The 25476-nt window shown below is 35.3% G+C and overlaps 1 protein-coding gene across 2 annotated transcripts in view; it reads left to right on the forward strand.

Annotated features, from left to right (window-relative positions):
• Positions 1-305: 305 nt before the first annotated feature.
• Positions 306-25476, forward strand: part of LOC139117492 (kinesin-like protein KIF28) — a 28371-nt gene continuing 3200 nt past the window's right edge. Inside the window, exons 1-20 of one of the 2 annotated variants that reach the window (XM_070680642.1) lie at positions 306-518; positions 6321-6516; positions 7300-7432; positions 8407-8601; positions 9434-9545; positions 10629-10867; positions 11401-11532; positions 12226-12402; positions 13063-13178; positions 14599-14789; positions 15273-15404; positions 15710-15867; positions 16429-16577; positions 17089-17223; positions 17683-17766; positions 18307-18516; positions 19130-19414; positions 19791-19871; positions 20477-20630; positions 24224-24397. In XM_070680642.1, coding sequence (XP_070536743.1) covers positions 478-518; positions 6321-6516; positions 7300-7432; positions 8407-8601; positions 9434-9545; positions 10629-10867; positions 11401-11532; positions 12226-12402; positions 13063-13178; positions 14599-14789; positions 15273-15404; positions 15710-15867; positions 16429-16577; positions 17089-17223; positions 17683-17766; positions 18307-18516; positions 19130-19414; positions 19791-19871; positions 20477-20630; positions 24224-24397 — 3094 coding nt within the window. In that variant the 5' untranslated portion in view covers positions 306-477. The remainder of the gene's footprint in view (positions 519-6320; positions 6517-7299; positions 7433-8406; positions 8602-9433; positions 9546-10628; positions 10868-11400; positions 11533-12225; positions 12403-13062; positions 13179-14598; positions 14790-15272; positions 15405-15709; positions 15868-16428; positions 16578-17088; positions 17224-17682; positions 17767-18306; positions 18517-19129; positions 19415-19790; positions 19872-20476; positions 20631-24223; positions 24398-25476) is intronic. The other variant, XM_070680643.1, reaches the window with a different exon arrangement.

Consider the following 25476-nt stretch of genomic DNA (forward strand, 5'->3'; position numbering starts at 1 on the left):
ACAATGTAAATACTCACAGTATTTAGGTTGCAGTGGTGGGCATACCGACTACGGGATCCATAGACCGAGCCGAACATCGATCTACTTATCTATCTGACTACGCAGCTAAAGATGTGGCCCGAACTCGTATATACTGCAGAGTGGCTTGCGTGACGTAACACAGCGTTGACATGCTTGAAGTGCCCTCGGCCTCGTGACGTCACAACTGTTTATGTTTCTTCGCTGTAGCTAGGGGATCGTCGTCTGAATTATTGACTCCTCAGCTACGTAATAAAAGTTACTATAGCGACAAACGTAAACATATCATTACAAACACATGCAAATTGCCAGGAAGAGTAAATTTCGTTCCATTGATTTTCGTCACAAGTCTCTAAATTTGGAAGAACTATTGTGATCCGCTGTGAATACGTAATTTCTGCTACCAAGGGTGGATTTTAGAATTTCAAGTAAGCGTTTTGTCGACCGGCGAGAAGAAAGATGGCGGAAGCGGTGAAAGTTGCCGTTCGAGTTCGGCCCTTCATATCCTTCTTGTCGTTCAATGCAAGTATTTTCGTCTTTATTTCTTTGGCGTCGAGCTTTAGCCCCTACATTTTTTGGGGTTTTTTTGCATGGACCTGCTCGCCGGTACCGCTGCGTCAAGTGATTTCGTTCTATCCTATGCGGCAATGGTGAAGAACAGTCGCTCTGATCTGGGAATATGATGATGTACCGGTTGTGTAGTGCAGGAGACTCTGCACCTATCTGGGGTACGTCATAAAATTCATGCGAACGTACTATCTAGAGTGCGTCGTAAATTTCATGCAAACACACTGAGGTGGATGTAAGCATGGGATCTATTTTTCACATCCATGATGTAAATGAAATTGCAATTGGACTTGTACTGATGTGACAATATAATTCTAGATGCTACATATCTGTGCGTTTGTCATAATTTTTAGAGGCTATACAGGCCACAGATCTTTGGTCTAGAGGACCATGACTCAAGTGCGACTCGAATTTGATGCCACAACGGCATTTCAAAAAATTATTGTACCCTCCTTTTGCATTACAGTCATACAAAACAATGCAAGTCATCGTATACGGTCTAGACCACTGTAACCCTTCGTACGATGCTGTGTGTTCGCCAGCGTTACACGGCCTCCCACCACATCGGTGGTCGGTATTTACGAGGGCCGTACTACAACGCCCGAAACACACACCATCGTACGCAGGGCCAGGTCTACGGTAGACGATTGTAGCAGCTGGTCATACATCAAGTATGATTTTGTGGATATTCAAGTTTTTGATAATTTGTTAAAGTTTGTTTTCTTCACCCACTCTAAGAGACTGAATCACTGTTGGTACTAGCTGCAGTACTGTAGCTCGAGGCTTTGCCTGGGTATTTGAGTCGGACGGCAACCCAGGCAAAACCTCGAGCTACTGTACTGCAGCTATGTTGGTACAAGCTTGAACAGCCTCTTTAAGGTTGTAGGTAACTAGAGTCAGCTCCAGATGAGAAATACAATTACCTCATGTCACTGAGACTAAGTCATCATTAGGGAGAGAGACTAAGTCATCATCACTTAGCACCAGAACCAGGTCACCCCGCACAACTTCGTCTCAAAACCATTTCGTACCAAATCCACCTCGTCCCAAGTACTACCTCGTCCCACACCACTTCGCCCCAAGTACCACCTCGTACTAAAACCACTTTGCCCTAAGTAGTACCATCATAATAGGCCGACTACCCACTTGTCCTAAAAAAATAATGTATCTCAGGTGTCTTGCGCTGAATAGCGTGATGTCGTTTTGTCAGAATGTGTACACCTTTAACTGTTCAAGACTTCAGTCCTGATATGATGGAAAGGTGATTAAAACTTCAATGGCAGTGGTTGATTATTTTCAGTTTTACCGGTTGGCGATAGTTTGGGGCGAAGTGGCATTGTTTTGGGGGCGAAATGGTGTTGGGGCGACATGACTCCTGGGGCGAAGAGGTTTTGGTACGAGGTTGTTTTGGCGCAAAATAGTATGGGACGAGATTGTATAGTGCGAAGTGCTTTTGGTGCAAAGTGTCTGGGAACCGACATCATTCACATGTCACCTAAATGTCCTTGCTCACACCTGTTACATGTCAGCAGTAATTCTTCACAACAAACAAATTATACTTTAATTCAGATATATATATATATATATATATATATATATATATATATATATATATATATATATATATATATATATATATATATATATATATATATATATATATATATACATACACACACATATGTATACAAATGTATACCTTTAAGACAGCGATATATACATATAAATATGTGTGTGTGTAGCTATATGTATGTATATATGTATATATATGCAATACATATATATGCAATACTTACAAACTTCATATTATATATATATATATTATATATATACACACACATATATATATATAATATATATATATATATATATATAATATATATATATATATATATTATATATATATATATATATATATATATATATATATATATATATATATATATACATACAAATGTCCTTGTGGGAAATTACAGTGCTCGATGCTAAAGCAGAGCATTATTAACACAAATCACTTCAAGTGTAAAAGTAATATCTGTTACTTAAGTTTCATGCATCCTGCAATCTTCAGACAGAAGATTGAAGATTGCAGGATGCATGAAACTTAAGTAACAGATAGGATGCGATTATGAAACACATCAGGTACAGGTATAAAGGACTCGGTCTTTCACAAAGAAATCAAACTTCACTCTTCACTTTGTTATTTTTTCCTTTTGAATTTGGTCACAACAATTAATCCAAAAACATGTAGGACAATATAACTATAGTTAATTAACAATAGTTATGTCGTCCTCAATGTTTTTAGATTGATCTCATCATAAACATACTGTGGATTTGGAGACTTTAACTTTCCATATTACTTAAATGTTGCAATTTTGTTGATATAAATTGAAAAGGATATGACACTTCATAAAACTATGAATTATCGATCAGTTAGCGTCAGTATGAATGTTTGGAAATGTCATTTTGTTGTTATGGCCCAAGAGACGTTCACAGATGAATATTGGGAATCAACATCTACCTGGTATGATAAAATGATAATATCAAATTGGCAGGTATTGCACAAGTGCTTTTGCTTATAACATTCATTACTTTTTTTATTTCCCATATTCCCATATTCATTTAATGTTTGATATTTTTTTATACCATTTACCAAATGCCATGGTGTTCCGTGTGGCCTGAAGCTGCAAACACACCGCTTCCCTAAACAAAGAGTTTTTTGCGGCTGTGCTGAGATCTGTTCAAAGTGAAATTCATCATAATAATAATGTACATCAAATTGGAAAGTCATACAACAGCAGTGGTGATACTGCAATATAAGGCCACATTAAGAAAATTCTTTGGATTTTTGAAAAACCTACCAGCCAGCCAGGGAAGAAAACAAACACAGACAAAAAAACACAAGTATATTAACATAAGCTCGTTTAATTTGTTTTCTTTTAGAAAAATAACATTTTTATGTGTAATAGTGTTAATGTTGTGTTTGTTTTCATAATTTTCTCTGAAAACCTATCAGCACACAGACGTCAAACAAAGAATTTTATTTAAAGCGCCTATAATAGAATATCTAAAGAATGAAAAAATCCAAAAACATGATTGACTGATTTCCTAATGTGAGACTGAAAGCTGTGAAACATAGTATTCGTAATGTCAGACAGTTGAACGCTATCTTTTCCACATAGCGTTACCATCTGATGATCATTAGTCATTACTAAAATACATAGATACAGGCACCAGCAGCATTATTATAAGTCATGCTTTTGTTCAATTAACCTTGAAAGTATCGGTAATTTTATCATTTTCTGAATATAATATCACAAACCTGCTTTTAAAACATGATTTCTACATAGCTGGCCAATTACTATGTACTGTACTAATGACATTCTTTTGATGGTAAGTTTAGTAGGTTTGGTAATTACCGGTACTATATATAATACTAAGCAGTAGTTTGGTTATTTCACCAATCAGGGTACTTGAAATAAACTACTTGTGTTGATCATAAATATATCTACGTTTTAACTACATGTATCTTGGTAACCTGAAAATGTTGTGATATCCCTTGGATTTCCTGGAAAATGCCAACCTGATGTTGATAAATGGTTCATTTGGTTTGTCCATAGAACAAAGGGATTTGGTTCTGTGTCATGTGACCAATCACTGAGTCAGTGGTCATAATCAAATGATTGTGAGTTCAAGCTGGTATAGTTTTATGCATTACATTGCATAATAGAGCATAGCACTTTGGAGCCGCCAGCTGAATCCTGTACAATGGTATTTCATACCATAATATCGCATTTATAGCTCTAATTGCCACAAAAAAAGGTAGCCGTGCTAATATTTTTATTTTCAAGCAAGAGAATGCACTGGCTCAGACTGACAAGGCTGACATTACTTTATTTTTCAATGACTTGACCTTTTTAGTCCCACGGACACCGTCCGGGGGGACTTATAGGTTTGGTCATGTCCGTGCGTGCGTGCGTCCGTGCGTGCGTCCGTGCGTCCGTCCGTTCACGCAGATATCTCTGAGATGCCTGGAGCGATTTCATTCAAACTTGGTACAAGGATTACTTCATATGTCATACAGATGCACGTCAATTTGTTTTGTGATACGATTCAATATGGCCGCCAGGCGGCCATTTTATTACGATTTTTCATGTACAGAGCCATAACTCAGGCATGTTCCAACCGATTTTATTCAAAGTTGGTACAAGGACATTGACCAATGTCATAGATATGCACATCAATTTGTTTTGTGATACGATCCAATATGGCCGCCAGGCGGCCATTTTATTACGATTATTCATGTACAGAGCCATAACTCAGGCATGTTTCAACCGATTTTATTCAAAGTTGGTACAAGGACATTGACCAATGTCATAGATGTGCACATCAATTTGTTTTGTGATACGATCCAATATGGCCGCCAGGCGGCCATTTTATTACGATTTTTTCATGTACAGAGCCATTACTCAGGCATGTTTTGACCGATTTTATTCAGAGTTGGTACAAGGACATTGATCAATGTCATAGATATGCACGTCAATTTGTTTTGTGATACGATCCAATATGGCCGCCAGGCGGCCATTTTATTACGATTTTTTCATGTACAGAGCTATTACTCAGGCACGTTTCAACCGATTTTATTCAAAGTTGGTACAGCTTATTGACAAATGTCATAGCTGTGCACGGCAATTTGTTTTGTGATACGATCCAAAATGGCCGCAGGCGGCCATTTTATTACGATTTTTTCATGTACAGAGCCATAACTCAGGCATATCTCAACCGATTTTATTCAAAGTTGGTACAAGGACATTGACCTATGTCATACATATGCACGTCAATCTGTTTTGTTATACGATCCAATATGGCCGCCAGGCGGCCATTTTATTACGATTTTTTCATGTACAGAGCCATTTCTCAGGCATATCCGCATGTTTCGACCAATTTTATTCAAAGTTGGTACAAGGACATCGACCAATGTCATAGCTATGCACATCAATTTGTTTTGTGATGCGATCCAATATGGCCACTGTGCGACCATTTTGTTACAATTTTTTCATGTCCTGAACCATAACTCAGACAGGTATCAAGCGAATTCATTCAAAAGTATTTTTTATCACAGACCTAATGAAGAGGACTCTATCCTCTCTGAGGACCTGTAATCAAAATACCCATTAACAAGTGGGGACTGTGTCATCAACGATGACTTGTTTACTTATAGCTTTGCTCCACCAATTTCATTAGAATTAGAAATATCAAGATTTACATGTCATGTGTGTATTAAAGCCAATGAGATTACAGTATTTTATCTATTCTCAATATATTTAAAGACAGGAGACAGAACTGTAAGACTGTTGCACTCAGTCACTGCTCAGATTTTACTTCCAAATATTTGGTGCGCAAAACCTGCCAGCAATTTAAACTTCTAACACCCAATTACATCAATTTATTATGTGTTGGGGAGGGTCAGATTATAATTACTTTGTCAGATCTGCAAATTTTCATTCAGGGAAGGAAGATTGAGGTCAAATGCAATGACTTGGGTTGTCCATGCATGTCTTAGTTATGGAAAGGGCCAACTGTTGTTCTAGCAGGTTTTAAATGTACACCATTTATTTCCTTTTACATGTAAATGAGGACAAGGAGATTGGTATAAATTTCCACCGAGTAGCTCTAGACAATGCCTGTTATTTATTCCATGTAGAGCCAACACATTTTTTCCTTAACTGTGCTCACAATTCCCGTGAGAAAGCTAGAAATGCCAAGCTGATCATTGGGATGAATGGCAACACCACAACCATTCAAGACCCAGAACAACCTAATGAAGAACCCAGAAAATTTACATTTGACTTTAGTTACTGGTCACATGACAGTTATAAAGAAGCAGCTGATGGTTACCTGACACCAACACACCCAAAGTATGCAGATCAGGTAAGGAATCAACCATTTCAGCCATAGAGGTGAGCAGGAATTGTATTTGTTATGAATGTTAAAGCCTTGGTATACGTTCTAACTCGTTGAAATACGTTTAACTTCCTGTTGGAATGTCATTAGGAATATGACAATACTTGTTCAGCGGAATCAGACACCACCAGTTTGTTCAATTTTGGGTTTTTTAAGGTAGAACATGCCTCAGTGACAGATATTTGGACTCTCAAACTTTTACAATTCTTTTCTGATGTATCACTTGTTGTGGTTCATTTTAAAGCTCTTTGTGTGAGAAAATTTTTCACCGCTTAGTTTTTTGACATTTGAAAATTTTATTGTTTTTTTCTCTATAGAGTTAACACAGGAATGGTGGCCATTTTGAATTTTAAATATTGATAAATCTTGGATTATTTGTTTCTCCAGTACCAAAATTGCATGGTGACCCCCAATTTTCATTATTGATTTTAAAAGAAAATGGTTGAAAGATTCTGTAAGGAAAGTTTCAGCATAAGTTCACTTTCAATGTGCGTACTACCTTAATGTATTAATACTATAAAATCACAGAGAAAGTAAATTCACAATAAAAACAAAATAATTGATTAACTAAAGTTAGGATCAGGCAGTCTCTTGCCTAAATTGAGGTAAAAATATTCATTTTTTGAGATATCAGTAAAGTTTCACATCCCCTGGTAAAATTATATGATTTAGAAAAGGTAATCGAAGCTTTTTGTACCAGAGCTCAAAGTCAAAATTTGAACCAAAACAAAATACTTTTTTCCATTCCAGAAAATGTTATTCGATGACCTTGGAAAGGGTATTCTAGAGAATGCATGGACTGGATACAACTGTTCTTTGTTTGCCTATGGACAGACAGGCTCTGGAAAATCATATTCCATTGTTGGATATGGACCAAACAAAGGTTAGTTTAATTTTGCTCGCTACAGGTAGTTAAACTTCAGCAAGCCTATTCTAGCTTGCTAAGCAAGGCATAATGCAACATTCAAGTGAAAGATACTTCATGTACCATGTCACTTCATTTTACTTTTATCACATGAGTTTCCATATAGGTTGCATGTATGTCAAGTCTGTGCTTGCAAAACATCCAAATGTAACAGTCATGTAACTTTATTCCACATGAAACTATGTGTTAAAAAGATGATAGGATTACATTTATAAGCCTATAGATACTCCAGATTTCTATGTAACTGATATATTCTTAATTGTAACTTTCAGTATTGTATCTGTATGCAAAGTGTTCCATGGTTTACTGAAATTTCAAAATCTATATATTATTGTGATATCAGGATTGACAGAAAATAAGTGCTTGTTTGAAATTAATTCAGCTGGTCCGGTCCACTCTTTTTTCAACAAATTGCCTGTACACAGAAGGTAAAATAGATTTTGTAATCCATCAATATTGTTCAAAGTGGTTCTGTAGACTTTATTAAACCATTTTATAGCCCATTTTAAGACTTATCTATTATTTACTTTGTGATCATCTAGCCAGACCTCTATCGTTTGCTGTGATGTAGCCTTACTTCTATTGTTTGCTGTGTGATATGGCCTTACTTTAATAGATGGAAATTAATCAATTGGAAAAATATTAGTGACACTTTGTGATCATAATGTTGATGACACAGCAATACAGATTTCACATGATTTGACTCGATGGAAGTTAAATCAGATTATTAAAGTAGACTCTAATTTATATGATATCCATGAATGTTCACATTTTTACAGTACATGGCAGTTGACATGATTACAAAAATATCATATATAATTTAAACTTAATTTGACATGATTCATTAAATATGACATGGTGATGTATACTTTAGAATGCCTGTTTAAAATTACAATTTAAACAGTTGTTTATACATATTTGTTTAATCTTAGGTGTTGTACCAATCTTTTGTGAAGAGATATTTGTTGGAATAGACAAGAAGAAAGGTGAAGGTGTTAAAATTGAATTTGAGGTTACCTTCAGTATGTTGGAAATCTACAATGAACAGGTCAGAGATTTACTTAATCCAGCTTCCAATAAGAAAGGAGGATTAAAAGTCCGCCAGCATCCAAAGAAAGGCTTTTATGGTAAGCAGCTTCTGTCAGTGTTTCCTATTGGTTATCACTATATCTGTTTGTAACATTATCGTACTACATACTTCAAATATTAAAAATTTTCAACTTTTGTTTAAACTTTGTTTATGAAATCATTAGTCTGTGCTCAGGACTACATAATTAACAGTGAAATCTAGGGTCAGTGTGCAATTATTGGATGAAGAAAGTACATATTAATTAAATATCTGAGCATGTAATATTCAAAATGGTTAGCCTCCATTACTGTTCATGGTATTTGTTATTGGTCAAAATTAACTTTTCAATTCACATATTTAAAGATAGGATGATAATAGCAGTGTAAGTCAATTCATGGTACATTGCTACCTATCAAGCTAGTGATGCCAGATTTGCTTTCTGACTTCATTTTGAATTTGGAAACAAGTTTTTTTTATACTTACGAACCAGAGGGCTTCATGTTGGCTTCATATTGTCAGTAAATTTGCTCAATAGGTAGCTAGTTTTCTCTCTGGTTAATTTTTATAAAGCTGTGAAAATACGTACACACACACACACACACACACACACACACACACACACACACACACACACACACACACAGACAGATAGATAGATAGATAGATAGATGGATGGAGGGATTGATCCCAATTTTACTCACAGTTTGAATTTTCATTATCTGTTTATCAAATTATGATAATTTGCTTGTTTTAGGATTTTCATGATCTGTTAAGAATCAATCAACAACAATTCTTTTAATCCCTGTCAGGAATGTAACAGTTGTGTATATTAACAATGTGTCATGAAAATAAAATATTTAATAACTAAAGTTTTATACTTTACAATACAGTTGAGGGTTTGCAAACCATCCCTGTGAACAGCTACAAAGAAATAGAGAACAGAATGGATGAAGGAACTAGAAACAGGACTGTGGCTGCCACCAACATGAATGCTACAAGCAGGTAAACCTGACATTTCTAAGATTACTTTCTTTGTTTCATTCTAACATTTTTATTAGTCTGGACCTCCATACATTATTTCTGTTACACATACAGACACATCAAAGAGCTAATGCTTTGTGCATGACATGGATGAAAACAAGAACAAAACGAGGGTTCTTTGACTTTACCAGATCTGTCACGTATTCATCAGACTAAAGCTAATATCATCAGCCTGAGGACAATCAAAAATCAAATGATTGTAAAACCTGAAGCAGCATGTTACCATTTCTTCTCCCCCCCCCCCTCCCCAATGTCAAACAAATCAGTGTATTTGCATCATAAGTTTGCATAAATATACATGAAAACGACATGGTGCCAAGATGCATAAAGGAGCTTCTATGCGTTCATAATCCAGGACACACTTTTTGGTCAATTGTTAAAGGTGCAGCGATCAGTTTACACCAGCCCATCACTAACACTGTGTTTTATAGAGATTGGTCATTTTCTGTATCAGTATGTGCTCCATGGCTGTGGAACAGGTTGCCACCTAAACTCTGATGTGTTGATAATTTTAATGACTTTTAAGTCTCATTTGAAAACTTACCTTTTTATAGACAGTTGCTTGACAATGTTTGATTTTTAAGTATATTCCTTTACTCTGTTTTTATAACTGAAATGTAAGGTGCCTTGAGATGTCTTTTTACATGGAAGGCGTTTTTTTTAAGAAATAAATATTATTTGTATAAATAAATCACACCATAGAGAAGAGTGCTCACAACAAATGTTCCTCACTTACACTATTTAATGTAGATTATTCAGGGGTTCAAAACATCTTAGTTCTACACTAAAAACAAGGCTATATGAGCTGGAATAGATATTAAAGACTAAAAGTTTTGCAAAGTACTTACTTTAGAAAGCATTTTATAACCAAGTTTCACAAAAATGCAGGAGAAGAGATCCTAGTAATAGACACTTAATACTACAATGAGATGCAACTCTGTATAGAGTAAGTTCTCAGAATTCATTCTAAGGTTGAATTCAGTATTTTATTCATGATTATGATGGAAAATATTAAATAAACAATTCTTTTCTTGTTCATTATAGTCGTGCCCATACCATTGTTGGCATAACGTTTACACAGAAATTCAAAAATGATGCTGGTGCAGAAACCGCCAAGAGTGCTATAGTAAACCTGGTTGATTTGGCTGGTAGTGAAAGAGCTGAAAGTACAGGTGCTACAGGGGATAGACTGAAAGAGGGCGCTGCAATCAATCAGTCACTGTCAAGTCTTGGTAATTGTATTGCAGCATTGGCTGATAAAGCTCAGGGTAAAAATGTCAGAGGTAAGTACTGAAATATTTGTTTTAAAAGATAAACAATAGGATTTCTTTAACAAAATTAAAACAATTCTTTTCAAAACAAACTGTTATTCCAATCAAATCATTCTCGCCAATATCCAGTATGCATATCTAAAGATGTTACAATGTATCCATGGTATTTCTATAAATTTGATGTATTAAAGAACACAAGTATTTTCTTATATTGTCATTTTGGACATCTTTCAACAGCAAATTATTTATGAAATGACAATGTGCTGAAAACTGAAAAATCTTCATACATGAAAAACTATTTAGTTCTTACTTGTTCAGAAATGTTTTTTTTAAAGTTCATAGACACTGCTTGTTTGTCAGTTTACCATCCTTGTGGCCTTTGTAAATTTTGTATCGGTATCCCTTAAAGAAAATGCAATTTTTTCCCAAGTTGATGGATTATGCTTCGCAAGTTGTGTTTGTTTGTAAAGTTTCAAACTTTGAAAAGCTGATTTATTTGATAGATTTGTCTCTAATACATGTCTCTTTGCCTTGGTTGATTGCAGTGCCTTTCCGTGATTCAGTATTGACAAAACTATTGAAGAATGCTTTGGGTGGCAACAGCAAAACTATCATGATAGCTGCATTAAGTCCAGCTGATATCAACTATGATGAAACACTTTCTACACTCAGATATGGTAAGTTATTTGTCCACTCTCCGTTCTGTGTTTACAGCACTGTTGGATGTTTGCCTTGAAAGACGATTTTCACAGAAACCTAATTCAATTCTGTAAAGGACTATAGAGCAAAATGAAACATTTTTGGAAAGTCAAGCTCAAATGTACCATATTTTCTTATAAAAACAAAATCTGAATGAGAAATGCATTTCAGTTTAAATGGTATGTGTCAAATAATTGCATATAAAGGACAAGCAGTCATAATATATTGTAGGACATTTAAAATATACAAATGTGAATGTTTTGTGCCGGCGTCAGAGATTGTCTCGCAGGGAAATCTACTTATTAGATTACAATTTCAATGGAAAACAAAAGGCTTTGACACTCCATAATCCTCTTAAAGACTAAAACAAACTTGATCCCTGGGATGAAGTCCCTGGCCTTTAATGTTTTCTATAGTGTCATTTATTTGAGACCTTACAGTGCACTTATTGCAAGTACTATAAATGCTGTATATCATTCCATACAAGTAAATTATAATACACATATAAGATGTATGAGATTTTCAAGTACCAGTGATAGTGTGTTGGCACAATGTTGATGCACTCTTTGAAGCTAATGTCATCATTCAGAAGTAATGCATTATAATCATATAAATTGAAGGATGAAAGAAGACATTTTAACCTGACTTTTTATCTCCTCCATGACACACAGCTGACCGTGCCAAACAAATCAAAACACAAGCCGTGGTAAATGAAGATCCAACAGAGAAATTGATCAGAGAACTGCAGGAAGAAAATGAAAAATTAAAGAAACTAATGGCATCTGGTGGAAAAGTTTCTCTTAATGACCTTGCAGCCGATGAAGATCAGGCTGAAATGTCTGAAGAAGGTATTTTATTTTCCTAATGCTTCCAGTATTATTTCCAAGTACCTGCATATTACAGGAAGAGAGGCTGATGAGTTCAAAAGTGCAGATGTCTGCCCTTAATATGTCTTGAAAATTTCTTGCCTTTGTAATGTATTGTTGAAGTGGGTTCATAATGTTATTTACGTAGTGTATGTTGACCCTAAACCGGCTGAAACTCTATATTTTACTCCCTTCAATTACACAGTTTGAGTGATCACAGGCATCTAGTGTGTATAAGTAAATATAGCAACATTTTGATAACCTCTTAGGATAGCTATTTAATAATTCTACATGTAAAAGGGAAATGAACCACAGTCAAGTGGTGGAAGAATCAAACGCAACAGTTTTTCCCATTCACCGATTCCACTTGGTTGAGTTCATATGCTTTTGGGTCAGAATGTACAAACTCAAGATTGACAGGGGTTTAGAAATGCACTGTAATGGATAGGTGAATAAGGTAGAATAACAAGTCTGTACTGTTGAACTTGACTGTTCCACCTAAGTATTCTCTAACATCTCTGTTCTGATTGTATAAATGAAAATTTAACAGACTATAAGCTACCAGTAACAGCCACTGTTACAAACCTACAGTGTTTTGTCCATGGTGTATCATCCGTATGTGTTCTTTTCATTCATTCACAGAGAAGGAAGCATTGAGGAAGGAGTTAGAAGCTGAAATGCAGGCCACTTTGGAAGAGAATCAGAAAGAAATGGAATTAATGAGACAATCCTGGGAAGAAAAACTACGAGAGGCTCAGGTATTTATTAGGCCAAATAAAAAAATATGTGGATTTCGGATATTAAACCCAACTTACTCCAGAAAAACCTGCCAACCCTAGAAATTTTTTCCAATTTTCAAAAAAAGTTGAGTAAATTCTCTAAATTTCACCATAATTTATGAGTCAGCATGGCCACTCTGTGGAGTGACCTTGGTCTCAGCTAATCAAAATAAAAATCAAAAATAAATTTTTATCGATTTGCCTACCCTAATTTTCAGAGGCATGTTATCTGAAACACAATTTTTTTTTCCACTGCATCCATTTCCAAGATAAATAAATGTAGACTTCCATAAATCTATTGTGATTGCACAGAATGAAATTTGTTCACTGTGTATTGCAAGTCTGTACATGATACATTCTGCTTCTTATGATGGATAGAGAGGCAACAATACCCAAGATGACTTGGCATGCTTTATCATATGCAAGTTTTGTGTGCTAGTGAGATGTAGATACTGTAGTTACAAAATATATTCAGCCATGTACTCTAAGATGACCCCAATGATGAAAGACATGACCTAATAAAGGTAAATGCAATCCAAATACGAAGTAGACTCAAACATGTCAAGGATCCAATATTATGATTATGATGAGATGCAAAAAAAAGTTGTATTCAGAAGATTATAGGTGATAAAGAAATTTATGCTGTTTGTCTCAAGAATCCAATCACAGTTTTGATCTTAACACAGGATCAAATGCCAGAGACTGAACAGATTCCCTTGGTGTTAGCTTTTCAGTGTAATGTAAACATATACATATACAGCCCACAGAAATGATAGGTGTTAGCTATTTCAGTGTAATGTCAAGATATACAGCCCACAGAAATGATAGGTGTTAGCTATTTCAGTGTAATGTCAAGATATACAGCCCACAGAAATGATAGGTGATAGCTATTTCAGTGTAATGTCAAGATATACAGCCCACAGAAATGATAGGTGTTAGCTATTTCAGTGTAATGTCAAGATATACAGCCCACAGAAATGATAGGTGTTAGCTATTTCAGTGTAATGTCAAGATATACAGCCCACAGAAAATGATAGGTGTGAGCTTTTCAGTGTAATGTAAAGATATACAGCCCACAGAAGTAATAGGTGTTGGTAGCTATTTCAGTGTAATGTCAAGATATACAGCCCACAGAAAATGATACATGTTCCAGTACTCTGTACTCAAAGACAGCTATTAACCTACAAATAGAATTAACAAACATTTAATAGTCATTGCTGCTACTGTATTATGATATTGCATGCATATTTTACAACTGGTTTAGTGGCACATTCACATATAAATATAGATATGGTCAAAATATTGTCACCGAACGAATTTGAATCCTTTAATCCCTGTGTCTTCCATACATAGCTCACACAAAATTAATGTTGACTTCATAACAATCACTGATTTGTAGCAAGCTGCAGCACAACAGGACCAAGCAGAGTTGGCTAAGAAGAATGAGAAGAAGACGACACCTCACCTGTACAACTTAAATGTTGACCCACAGCTATCTGGAATGATCACACATCTTCTAAAACCAGGCACATACAAAATAGGAAACAACAAAGCAGATCCACCAGCTGATATAGTGTTGAGTGGTTTGAAGTAAGTGTCCTACATTACTTGTAAATAGATTTACTTGAGATTTTTATTGCAACAACATTCATTAGTCTTATACAATCTTTATGGTCATGTGTGTAAGCGTCTCTGTTGAAATGTTACGCGTCACCAATTATCTAATTGAAATTATCTGATCACAGATAAATTAAATCATGTCAAAATCACAAATGCTTTTCCATGCAAGAACTATCTCAAAAGGTCAGATTTTTGAGATGCACTGTTTTAAATGGTATAAGGGTGATAGACACATTTTTGTACAATGCACAATAACTAACAGTAGGAGCTTGCTTATAGAGGTACACCTTTGTACATTTTAAATAATTAGTACCTTTTTCTGAACCATAGACTAGTGCAGTCTTATCATCTTCAAAGCCTTGGTTTTATCCACATTTTGTGATGCAGGATGGAGAAGGCAATCCATGCTATAATGGTATCATTATTAATAACATTGTTATTTTTCTCACACAGCATACAGAAAAGTCACGCTATCATTACAACGGAAGGAGAAAATTACTTCATAGAGAGGTCAGCTTTGGATGCTAAACTCTTGGTTAATGGTGAACCAGTATCTGGAAAGGAAAAACTTGATCACCATGACAGGTAAGATTGTACTGAAACATTATTGTCTTTCTGTTGTTTACATGAACTATATTTGATTTCTCTCCTTGCAGCAGAGTACAGTTTTGATATCTTTCCAGATTCCATTTATTGCGTAGAGAGCCACATGCCTTTGCAAAGTTTTGTATTTCCTATTTCTATCAGATCAAAAACACAGGGATTTTCATGAGTAAACTGAATATTCATCAGCTATCATATCACCTCTAGCTTCCAAGGATGTGATGATAATACCATACCTAACATTAACTTAACTTGTAACAAATTTTTATCTTTTTCTCACAACGTAGAGTGATGTTTGGTTCAAACCATCTCTATGTGTTTGTTCATCCAAAACAAGCACAAGCAAGTCCCAATGCTTATCCCAAGGTAGTCACCTATGAAATGGCCCAGGAAGAAATTGCACAAAACAGTGGCTTTGATATGAGTACAGACAAGAAATCCAATGGTAAGCCTGTCAAGATTCATAATCAGATCACACGATTATTTTGTCTGCCAGGTGTCTTCCTCAACCCTCTCCCCAGTAGATAACAAACATTTCTACTGCTCTATAAATTAGGCCATATATAAATTAACTCTACCAAGCCCACCAATCAAAACCCTGTCTAATACATTTACTTGCCAATGTTCTCAACTTTCATTAACTCTACATAATTGACAAAAACTTCAATCCCTCAACCATCAGTGACGCAACAACTTCCCTTCTCAGATTATTGCTCAAAAGCAAAGCCACCAAGTACAAATAAATCACAAGCTATCACTTCCCCCCATCTTTAAAACAAAACCAGGGTACATTGTCCAATTCTATTGACTCAACCTTGCAATCATCACCATCCACACAAAACATGTTATAAACAACTCATATCAGGTGGGAAAAAAAAATACCTGGAAATAAAAATTAAATTACTTGACAATACTTGATGATTGTATTGGACTGGATGGATTATCAGAAAGTCCAAAATGAAAAGAAAAAAAATCACAACAACTACTGTGCATTATCAATTTTCAGAGGATCTTTTGTTACAAGAAGATCTTGTGGATATGTTACCAGCTGTAGAGGAAGCCAATGCCATCAGTGAAGAACTAGACAAGAAAGTCAAATTTGAAATTGTTGTGATTTCACCAAAGGCAAGGGGCATGACGTCTGGAAGAACTGAGGTATGAAATACAGTTAGGTCTAGTTGGAATGATAGTGTTTATGTTGTATGCATCTATCAACTCTTCTCAACATCACATGCATAGGTACTCTCTTTAGAATTGCAAACTAAAACTGTCCCTTTGAGGGGTTTTTAACTGATCAGTCAAATTATTTTCATTTTGCAACTGTTGGCTTGAAAAACAATTTTCAATACAGCAATTTATTGATATAGGTGTTTCCCAAGCAAGTGCAGGATCACTACTTACATATGTTACTTACACTGTAAAGAATCTCTCCAAAATTTGTACAGAATATAATCATAATTGCATATGATATGATATTTCAAAAATAGCATTTGGAGATGTATAATAATGAATCTGGGGAACAAAATTCATCATTTCTACACAAATGGTTTGAATTTTCTGACATTTTGAAAAAATGTTTTAATCAAACAATTACATGCACATTAGTGCGTTAGTCCTCTTACTACAGTAATAGATCATGATTAGTTTATTTCTTTTCATATGACAGGTGTGTGTCAAGATGCGTAACCTTGACAATGGACTTGAGTACATATGGCCAAGGGATAAATTTTTCCGCAGGAAGTACATGATGCAAGAAATGTATCAGAATTACCAGGAAGGGGAAGATTGGCAATTACCGGATGTAAGTAGGATGATGTCATTAGTAAATCTTGTGGCTTTGCAACAGAGTTTTTCAGCTAAGGAATTGATCATGGAAACTTTGTGTAACAATTACTGGGTGAAAAGAGATTTTGTGCATACTGAAGAATTGTTGACATTTTGAAATTTCAATTTAAAGCCTTTCCAACAGCATGTTAATTGTAATTTCTCAAAACATGTCATTCAGTATCTTATTGACAGTAAAAGGCACACATCAAATATGTTACGGATTAAACTAACACTACATTGAGACCACATTTTATTGTTTTTTACATTGAATATTTAATGCGGTTTGTTAAATCATTTAAAATGGAGACATATTTTTTATCTCCCTATTTTGAAGCACTGCTTCAGATGTATGTTTTACAGATGGCAGTATGTTTCTCTGATTTTTTAAAGGCATCCATTGACTAACTGTTGGTGTTTTGATTTGTGATTTCAGGAGAAAGATCCATTTACGGAGCCCGCAGATCTTGAAGTCCAGATTGGTAGCTGTAATGTCTACCTGCAGAGTCTTGCATATCTGGTATGTTGGTCTTGATAATTCTAAGTCAACTAGTAACTGTGAATTTACAGAAAAATCATTGTGTTTATGAAAGACAATATTCTGATTGTCCACTGCATCCTCATACTAGTGGTACCTTCAAACACAAATTCTTCAATAATATATTAGCAGGGAAATGTATGATTTTTTATTGAGTTGGCAATAAACTCAGCTGTTTGTAATATTTGTGAAATTTCAAACATAAAGTTACAATATTGCCAAACAAATTGGTAGACATTTCATTGTACAACTGCAAGGTTTCAAGAAATGTCAATTTTAATGTGAAACTGTACATTTACAAATCTGTTCTGTACACAATACTAGAGACTTACAGGTGAGAGAGCTCTGCTCTGATACTAGTAAAACTGCATCTTGTGTGAAATTCAAATTTGCATGAATATGAATACATAGGGGCACAGTATTTCCGATACCCTACAATTTGAATCGATTTATTGTGAGAAAATTAAGTTAGATGTACAATACGGTAGCTGATGTTAAACGCCCATTCTTTAAAAATTGCAGATTGATCTGAAGGAATCCATGGAAATCACAGACTACAAAGGAAAAGAACTGGGAATATTGGAAGTAGAGGCTGTTCCATGTAATGCCAAGGGTAAAGAAATCACTGAGGCTGATGATGTCTTTGTGGAAGATCCTAAAGAATTGGTTGGTGGTCATGTCAGCTTTAATATCAAGATCCACGCAGCCAGGGGATTACCAAACAAATATACTGTAAGCAAACTTACCATGTGTGGAAATAATCATGTAGATATGACTTTAGTTCTGTACAATGCTCTCACTATGAAAGTCTGACTGTGGAAGTGATCAGCAAAATGCATCTTATTCTTGCATATGTTCAAACCATTGAATGTCTTTGACATCATCCTTCAATGAATTCAACACAACCAAAAGGTGCATGTTGTTTACACTGTTCTGTGAATTATAAAGGCTTTTCTGATCAAACACCACTATGTTGCAAAGCTTTCTTTCTTCAATCTATATCTGTCAATATTTCAATAGCAAATTGAAATTAAGTCATATTTGAAGAAGTTTGAGTTTATCCTGTTGATAATATGTCTGTAGTGCAGATTTGATGAAAGACATGGGCAACTGATGAATTGAAAAGTTGAGAAATTGGTATCGCAGATGTCACTCCCATTGGGTGTTCGTTAATGCATCAAGCTGAAAAACAAATTTTTGTTTTCTTAGCATATGTATTCAATTATTTAATTATGTGCAGCCATTGACCAGCTCATGTAAAGGAGACTGAAAAATATCATACATCTTCTAATTTGTTGTTTATTGTGTTGCAAAGATACTAAGTTAATTCTTTCTTTAACTTCAGGATGTCTGCTGTAAGTATTCGGTTTATCTGGACACAGACCCCACTGTCACCAAGGTTGTTGGTGGAACCTCAAACCCAGAGTTCAAGCACAAGAAAAACTTCAGTTTCAATCCAGCCACATCACAGCTGGTGGATTACCTGGCCAATGGAGTCTTGATGGTACAGGTTTGGGGAAAACAGAAAGCTGCCGGTGAAAAGAAAGGCAAGAAGATGACCACCAAGGAAATGATGATGTCTCGTGCCTTGGCACAGGGAAGTGGAATTGCTGGAAATGCTGGTGAAAAAGTAAGTGTTACTTCCAAAGGTTTTACAGTATACTGCAGTGATAGAAGAATACCTCATTTCTGTATCATATACCTACCTATGGATTATAACAACAGACAGTTTTACTGAAATTTGACATCAGTAATTACTTGCTCATGTTATGCAAATTCAGTTATTTCCAGATTAGATTTGAACTCACAACCTATAGTTCCTAGAAAGAAGTCAGCAGTCAAAACCACTGAACTATATACCCAGTGTATGCTTGGAAAGAAAATTACCCCTGTGAAACTTCTCAGGCTTTGAAGATTTTGTAACTTGTGATGTTGTCATCCATCACATGTGAGAATCAAGACACAACAAACATTATATTGTTCCTTTGTTTTTCCTTTCTCTGCAGACTGTAGATGTAAATAAGACATTCTATGTATTCCAAATTGCAACTCTCAAGAAAAGACAAGAGAGGCTGGAGATGAAAATTGTAAGTATCAAAGACTCGTATATTAATTCTGTGAAAGAATTCAGTGATTATGATTCTTTGATCAATAGAAATATTATTTATCAATATAGTTTTCTCTGAGATACAGTTCAAATAAAGATTAAAATTAAAATACAATAGTTGGAAAAAATAACCAGCAATCAAACATTCTGTAACCATTATAAGCGTGTTTTTCTCAGATTTTAAGTAATTCCTTGATTCTTTCTAAAAGTTAACTTGAGTCAAATATATCACATGTACAAAAAAAAAATTGCCAAGTACATATACTTTGCGGAAATACCACTGTAAACAACGGATGTCAACAGTTTGATATAAAAATCAACTAAAAATCCAAGTTTACTTTCCAATTACCTATTTTGTAAATATATGTTAATAACCATTACACAATACATGGTAATTAAAATTTAGTAAAAGAACAATGTAATGTTTACTACAGTGATTGCAAATGTGCCTATTGAGTGTAGTATTCTCATTGCACGGTTACAACATTGAAGTAACAGGCTGATATAAATGTGACTCTATCACCTAACAAGAACGTTTTGCCTTGCACTAACACAGAACAAGAACGTTTTGCCTTGCACTAACAGGGTCAGTTCAAGAAGATGGTTGAGACAGCTGAGAAAAGCAACAAAGCTAGGATACACACTCATATTGTCCAGCAAGTCTTACAGGCACAACATCCAAAGATTGCAGAAGCGGCTATTAAAAAGATTCCCAAAGACGATGGAGCTGGTGATCTCAGTAAGTTATTCAATTGATCATTGCAAAGTGAGAAAGTGATCTGTATGAAGTAGAAACTTGTAAAAGCATTAATTTTTCACTGCAATTTAATTTCGCTGTTTTCGCTGAAATATAAAATCTGCTAAATTAAATCCCGGTGAAAATAACAATAGAATATATAGGTGTACCGGCAAAAACAGTGAACTTTAATCTTAGTGAAATGTCTCAAACATCAAAAAAGTGAAATTAAATGCCAAGGAACATTAATGATTTTGCAGTACCATGTACAATGAATGGTGTCATATCTATTGAAAATCTGATGTACCGGCACGTATCAAAGTATGGTTTCAAACCATCATTTTAACAACATCAATAATCTGAAATAGTAATTTGGATTTTCGCCATGTGAAGAACATTTTGCAAATCAGTACGCAAAATAATGTGTACATTTGGTAGCATACTGATATGTGACAATGTTTCTAGTAGCATACTGATTACGCAATAAAGCACACCCAGCGACAGTATACAACGAGATTTTGACCAGTTCACGACATATATGCACGAGCGATAGCGAGTACATATATGAAGTGAACTGGTCAAAATCGAATGGTATACTGTTGCTGGGTGTGATTTATTGCTATTATATCATAACAGTATGTTAAAATCCTGGCATGGAACGCCAAGATACCACGGTTCTTTTTGCGTCTCGACCAATCAGATTGCTGCATTTGCGCCATCAATATACTGGTATGATATAATATGTGACAATGTGTTGACAATGGATGATATAATGAATATAACTTACAGTAGGTATACAAACAATTTTGTAAAGAGATGAATCTGTTGTTGAATGTCTGCCAGGCATTCTCAACGTAATTTGAAACAAATCACAAGAGGTTCTACCTAGAGGCAAATATTGTTGTGCAACTAATAGAGTTGACCATGTTAAATTGATGTGTAATCTTCATTTTCAATATCAATAGCACATAACTGTTTTGATGTTAAAATGATGTTTTGATGCACACAACTGCTTTGCATAATTATTGGAGTTTCCATCTTGACTGCATCACCACTCTTAACAATTCAATGAACATCAAATTTTAATCTGATACTAGTGGTCATTTCTGCTGATTCTCACAACACTAAACCGTCCGTTCTCAATGATGTTTCAGAAAACTAAGGACCCTGCACTCCTGTACAGTTGTAAATAGTTCTCAGACTTTTGCTGTAATCTACCAGCATATGTACATCTCATAAATTTCTATTTTCAGATCCACCTTATTACAAAGGTTAGGAACTCTATTCTATGACAGCAGTTATACAGAATCACTGTTATTGTTGCAAAATTGTCTAGTTATAATGTCTCTAAGATCCATGACTCTTTCCTCATGTTGTGAAAACCCTTTGTCACTAAAGGTACAGCTGAATAGTTCATCCAAATTGATGTAAAATGATAATTTGTAAACTCTAGTATTAGTTTTGATATTATCATTCTGGAAATTCATGCAGAAAATATAATTTGTAGATTGGTAAGTTATAGCAATGTCATCATGCAGTAGTCAAGCTGTTCAAGTAAGTCAGGATAGGATAATTACCAAAGAGATTTTGAAGACAAATTTGTACTTGTAGGAGACCATCAAAAGTGTTATTCAATGATTTTAAAATGGACATGTTACAGGAATGTTTTTATTTCAATTTGATAATTAGTGCCTACTCTATCAAAATCTCCACTGTTACAGTTATAGTCTTTATTTCTACATTTTCTTTGCCAAATTGTCAGTCTTTATTTTTGAATTTTCTTTGTCAGGTTGTGAGTCACCTGCATCACCTCTGTCTCTGTCGTCTGTATCTAGTCTGTCCACTATCATGTCACTTCCATCACTAGCCACATCATCATCAGTAAACATGATCAGAATCAAACAAGTCATTGATGAAAAGTTAGCTAGGGACGCTGCAAAATCAGCAGATAGGCAAGAACCTAGCCAACCAGAGGAGACAATTTCTCAGGAAGCTGAGGGTGCCCAATTAGTAGAACAGTCAGGCAAAGATAGGGAGGATGTCAGTGAGGTTCTTCAGCAAGCACAACATTCCAAGGCTGTCACCCCTCCCCCTGAAATACATAGAGCTGAAAAAATTCCAAGACCAAAAAAGACAAAACAAACAAAAGGTAAACAGCACAGGTCAAGAAAGCACAGGTGCAGATAGCTCAGGGAAATATAGCACAGGGACATACAAGCCGCCATTAGTCATGATTATAGTTTGTACAAATTATGAGACCAGACTCACATCTTCAGAAAGTTCATTGCAAGATTGCTTTCTGTGACTGATAAGATGTGATGGCAAGCTTACAATGTTCTAAAAAGTCTTCAAGGTTTTTCTTGAAGTGTATATGACAGGTCAATGCATTAGACATGCACGTCACAAACGTGAAGTTCACAATTCTTCATCTCAGCACCTAAGATTACTGTACGTGTATAGTGTGTATGTTTAATCTAAATTCAACAAGATATGTGTTGATATAAAGTTGTGTTTTTATTTAAATTTTACTGGATGTTAAGCATATTACTTTCTTTATTTTAATCACCAATGGTTCTAGAATACTCATTAGTTATATAGTGATAAACAGAGATATTGGAAAATTGTTATCGACTTGTTACTCACATGCTCCATACTTCTACCCTGGGTGTTGGTCTCCAAGCTAACACCCAACACATATTAACTAGTCTTTCTTGTTTACAAGCATAACATTGTAATTAAAGAGAAGCCTTAAACCTTGAAGCATTGCTCCAATATTTGATATGATGTTGAACACTGATTGTTCTAGATAACTCAACACTCAATCACTCGTCGTGATTCTAAAGCTTTTGAAAATTAGAATGAGCTCAACACATATTATAATTCATTCCTACGACACAGATCTCACCCAAGGATCAGAAAGTGATATTAAATGAAATCATTGCAGTGATAACCACAAATGATACATAAAACTATATAATAATAACTCACAAACCTACACTGTAGTGAAGGTTGTAGATTTCATTTTGAACAATCACATGTTGAAGTGCACTAATTTTCACAGACAACGATTGATGTGTGCATAAAATTGCAAAGCTGACTTTTGCTTGTCATTTGATGTTACTGTCACAGTCATCAGCTGTTACTGTCACAGTCATCAGCTGTTACTGTCACAGTCATCAGCTGCTACTGTCACAGTCATCAGCTGCTACTGTCACAGTCATCAGCTGTTACTGTCACAGTCATCAGCTGCTACTGTCACAGTCATCAGCTGCTACTGTCACAGTCATCAGCTGTTACTGTCACAGTCATCAGCTGCTACTGTCACAGTCATCAGCTGTTACTGTCACAGTCATCAGCTGTTACTGTCACAGTCATCAGCTGTTACTGTCACAGTCATCAGCTGTTACTGTCACAGTCATCAGCTGTTACTGTCACAGTCATCAGCTGTTACTGTCACAGTCATCAGCTGTTACTGTCACAGTCATCAGCTGTTACTGTCACAGTCATCAGCTGTTACTGTCACAGTCATCAGTTGTTACTGTCACAGCTGTGTCATTGGCCGCTACTGTCACAGTCAAGCTTTGCCCTTTCTCTAGGTGTACAGCTTGCGTTTACATTAAGTCGCTCATCAAGTATGTCTTCAGTCTCAAGTCTATCATCATCATCATCATCGTCGAGTTCATCCTCAGACTCAGACCCTGCCTCTCCAATGACTGAAGAAACAAAAAAAACCAAAAAGAAACAAGGCAGGAAAAGGCGTTCTAGAAAAGGTAGAAAACGAAAACAACAAGTTCAGACTAGCAATGGTGCTGGCAAGCAAGCTGATAGTACCAAGATGTCAGCTCAAACCCAGCCAACTGTCAATGATCAACTTTCCTTGATGGAGACTGAGGAAAATGATCTTAAACAACCCCTTAATGAGAAAAGTAAGAGTAAAAAGAAAGAAAGAAAGAAAAACAAACAGAAACAGAAAGAGAGAGTGAAAGTAAAAGGTAGGCAAGGAAAGCACAAGACAGCTGTGAATTACTTTCCTTGACACACACAGGGTGACTCTAAACTAATCTGCACAAATGATTTATTTGTGTGAATTGACACTCCAATATCATCTACCTTAAAGTTTGGAAAATTGCCACATTGACTAATGAAGAATTGACTATCCAAAAAAATTCAACACATCAGGAAGGTTTGACAATTTACATATATAATTTATTTATTATATAATGCCATATACTTTATACAGTCTTCAATAATCAATGTAAGTAAATGAACCCTGTGCCCAAACCCATTGTTATCAACAGCCATTGTGGACCTATTAACAGGGACTTGGCATGAAAAATTTAAACCAAAATTTTAGCACAGATCAGGTCACTCATTTCATCTTCAAGGTGATAGGATATCAATCATCATAAAGAACAAATTTAGAGACACAATAATGTATTTTAATGTACAATTCTTAAATGCTGATTAATTTGTTTATTCCTTGATGCATTGATGGCCAAGAAATGTTGCACATGATTGTTTTAGTTGTCAATGAAACATGAAGTAAGTCAAGCATAGTATCTTTCAGTATGTACACATTTGTTACCATCAAGTGCAACAGTTTGATAAGTAGCAAATGCATACATGTACTGTGAGTCTGTTTCACATGCACTAAACATGTGTAGATTGAATACCAATATTTTACATTGGTATATATCAGCACATACATGTAGATGGGTTTACCTTGAGCAAGTCATACTGATCAGGAGCTGTCCTAGTAATCCTGAAAATAGCTGCTTAAATAGATTGCGTGCACATGTACAATCTGCCATAAAATTTTTGTGGATAAGCATTTTCAACAACTCAAAAT

The sequence above is a fragment of the Ptychodera flava genome, chromosome 18, assembly GCF_041260155.1.
Source record: "Ptychodera flava strain L36383 chromosome 18, AS_Pfla_20210202, whole genome shotgun sequence".
In the NCBI taxonomy this organism is placed as follows: domain Eukaryota; kingdom Metazoa; phylum Hemichordata; class Enteropneusta; family Ptychoderidae; genus Ptychodera; species Ptychodera flava.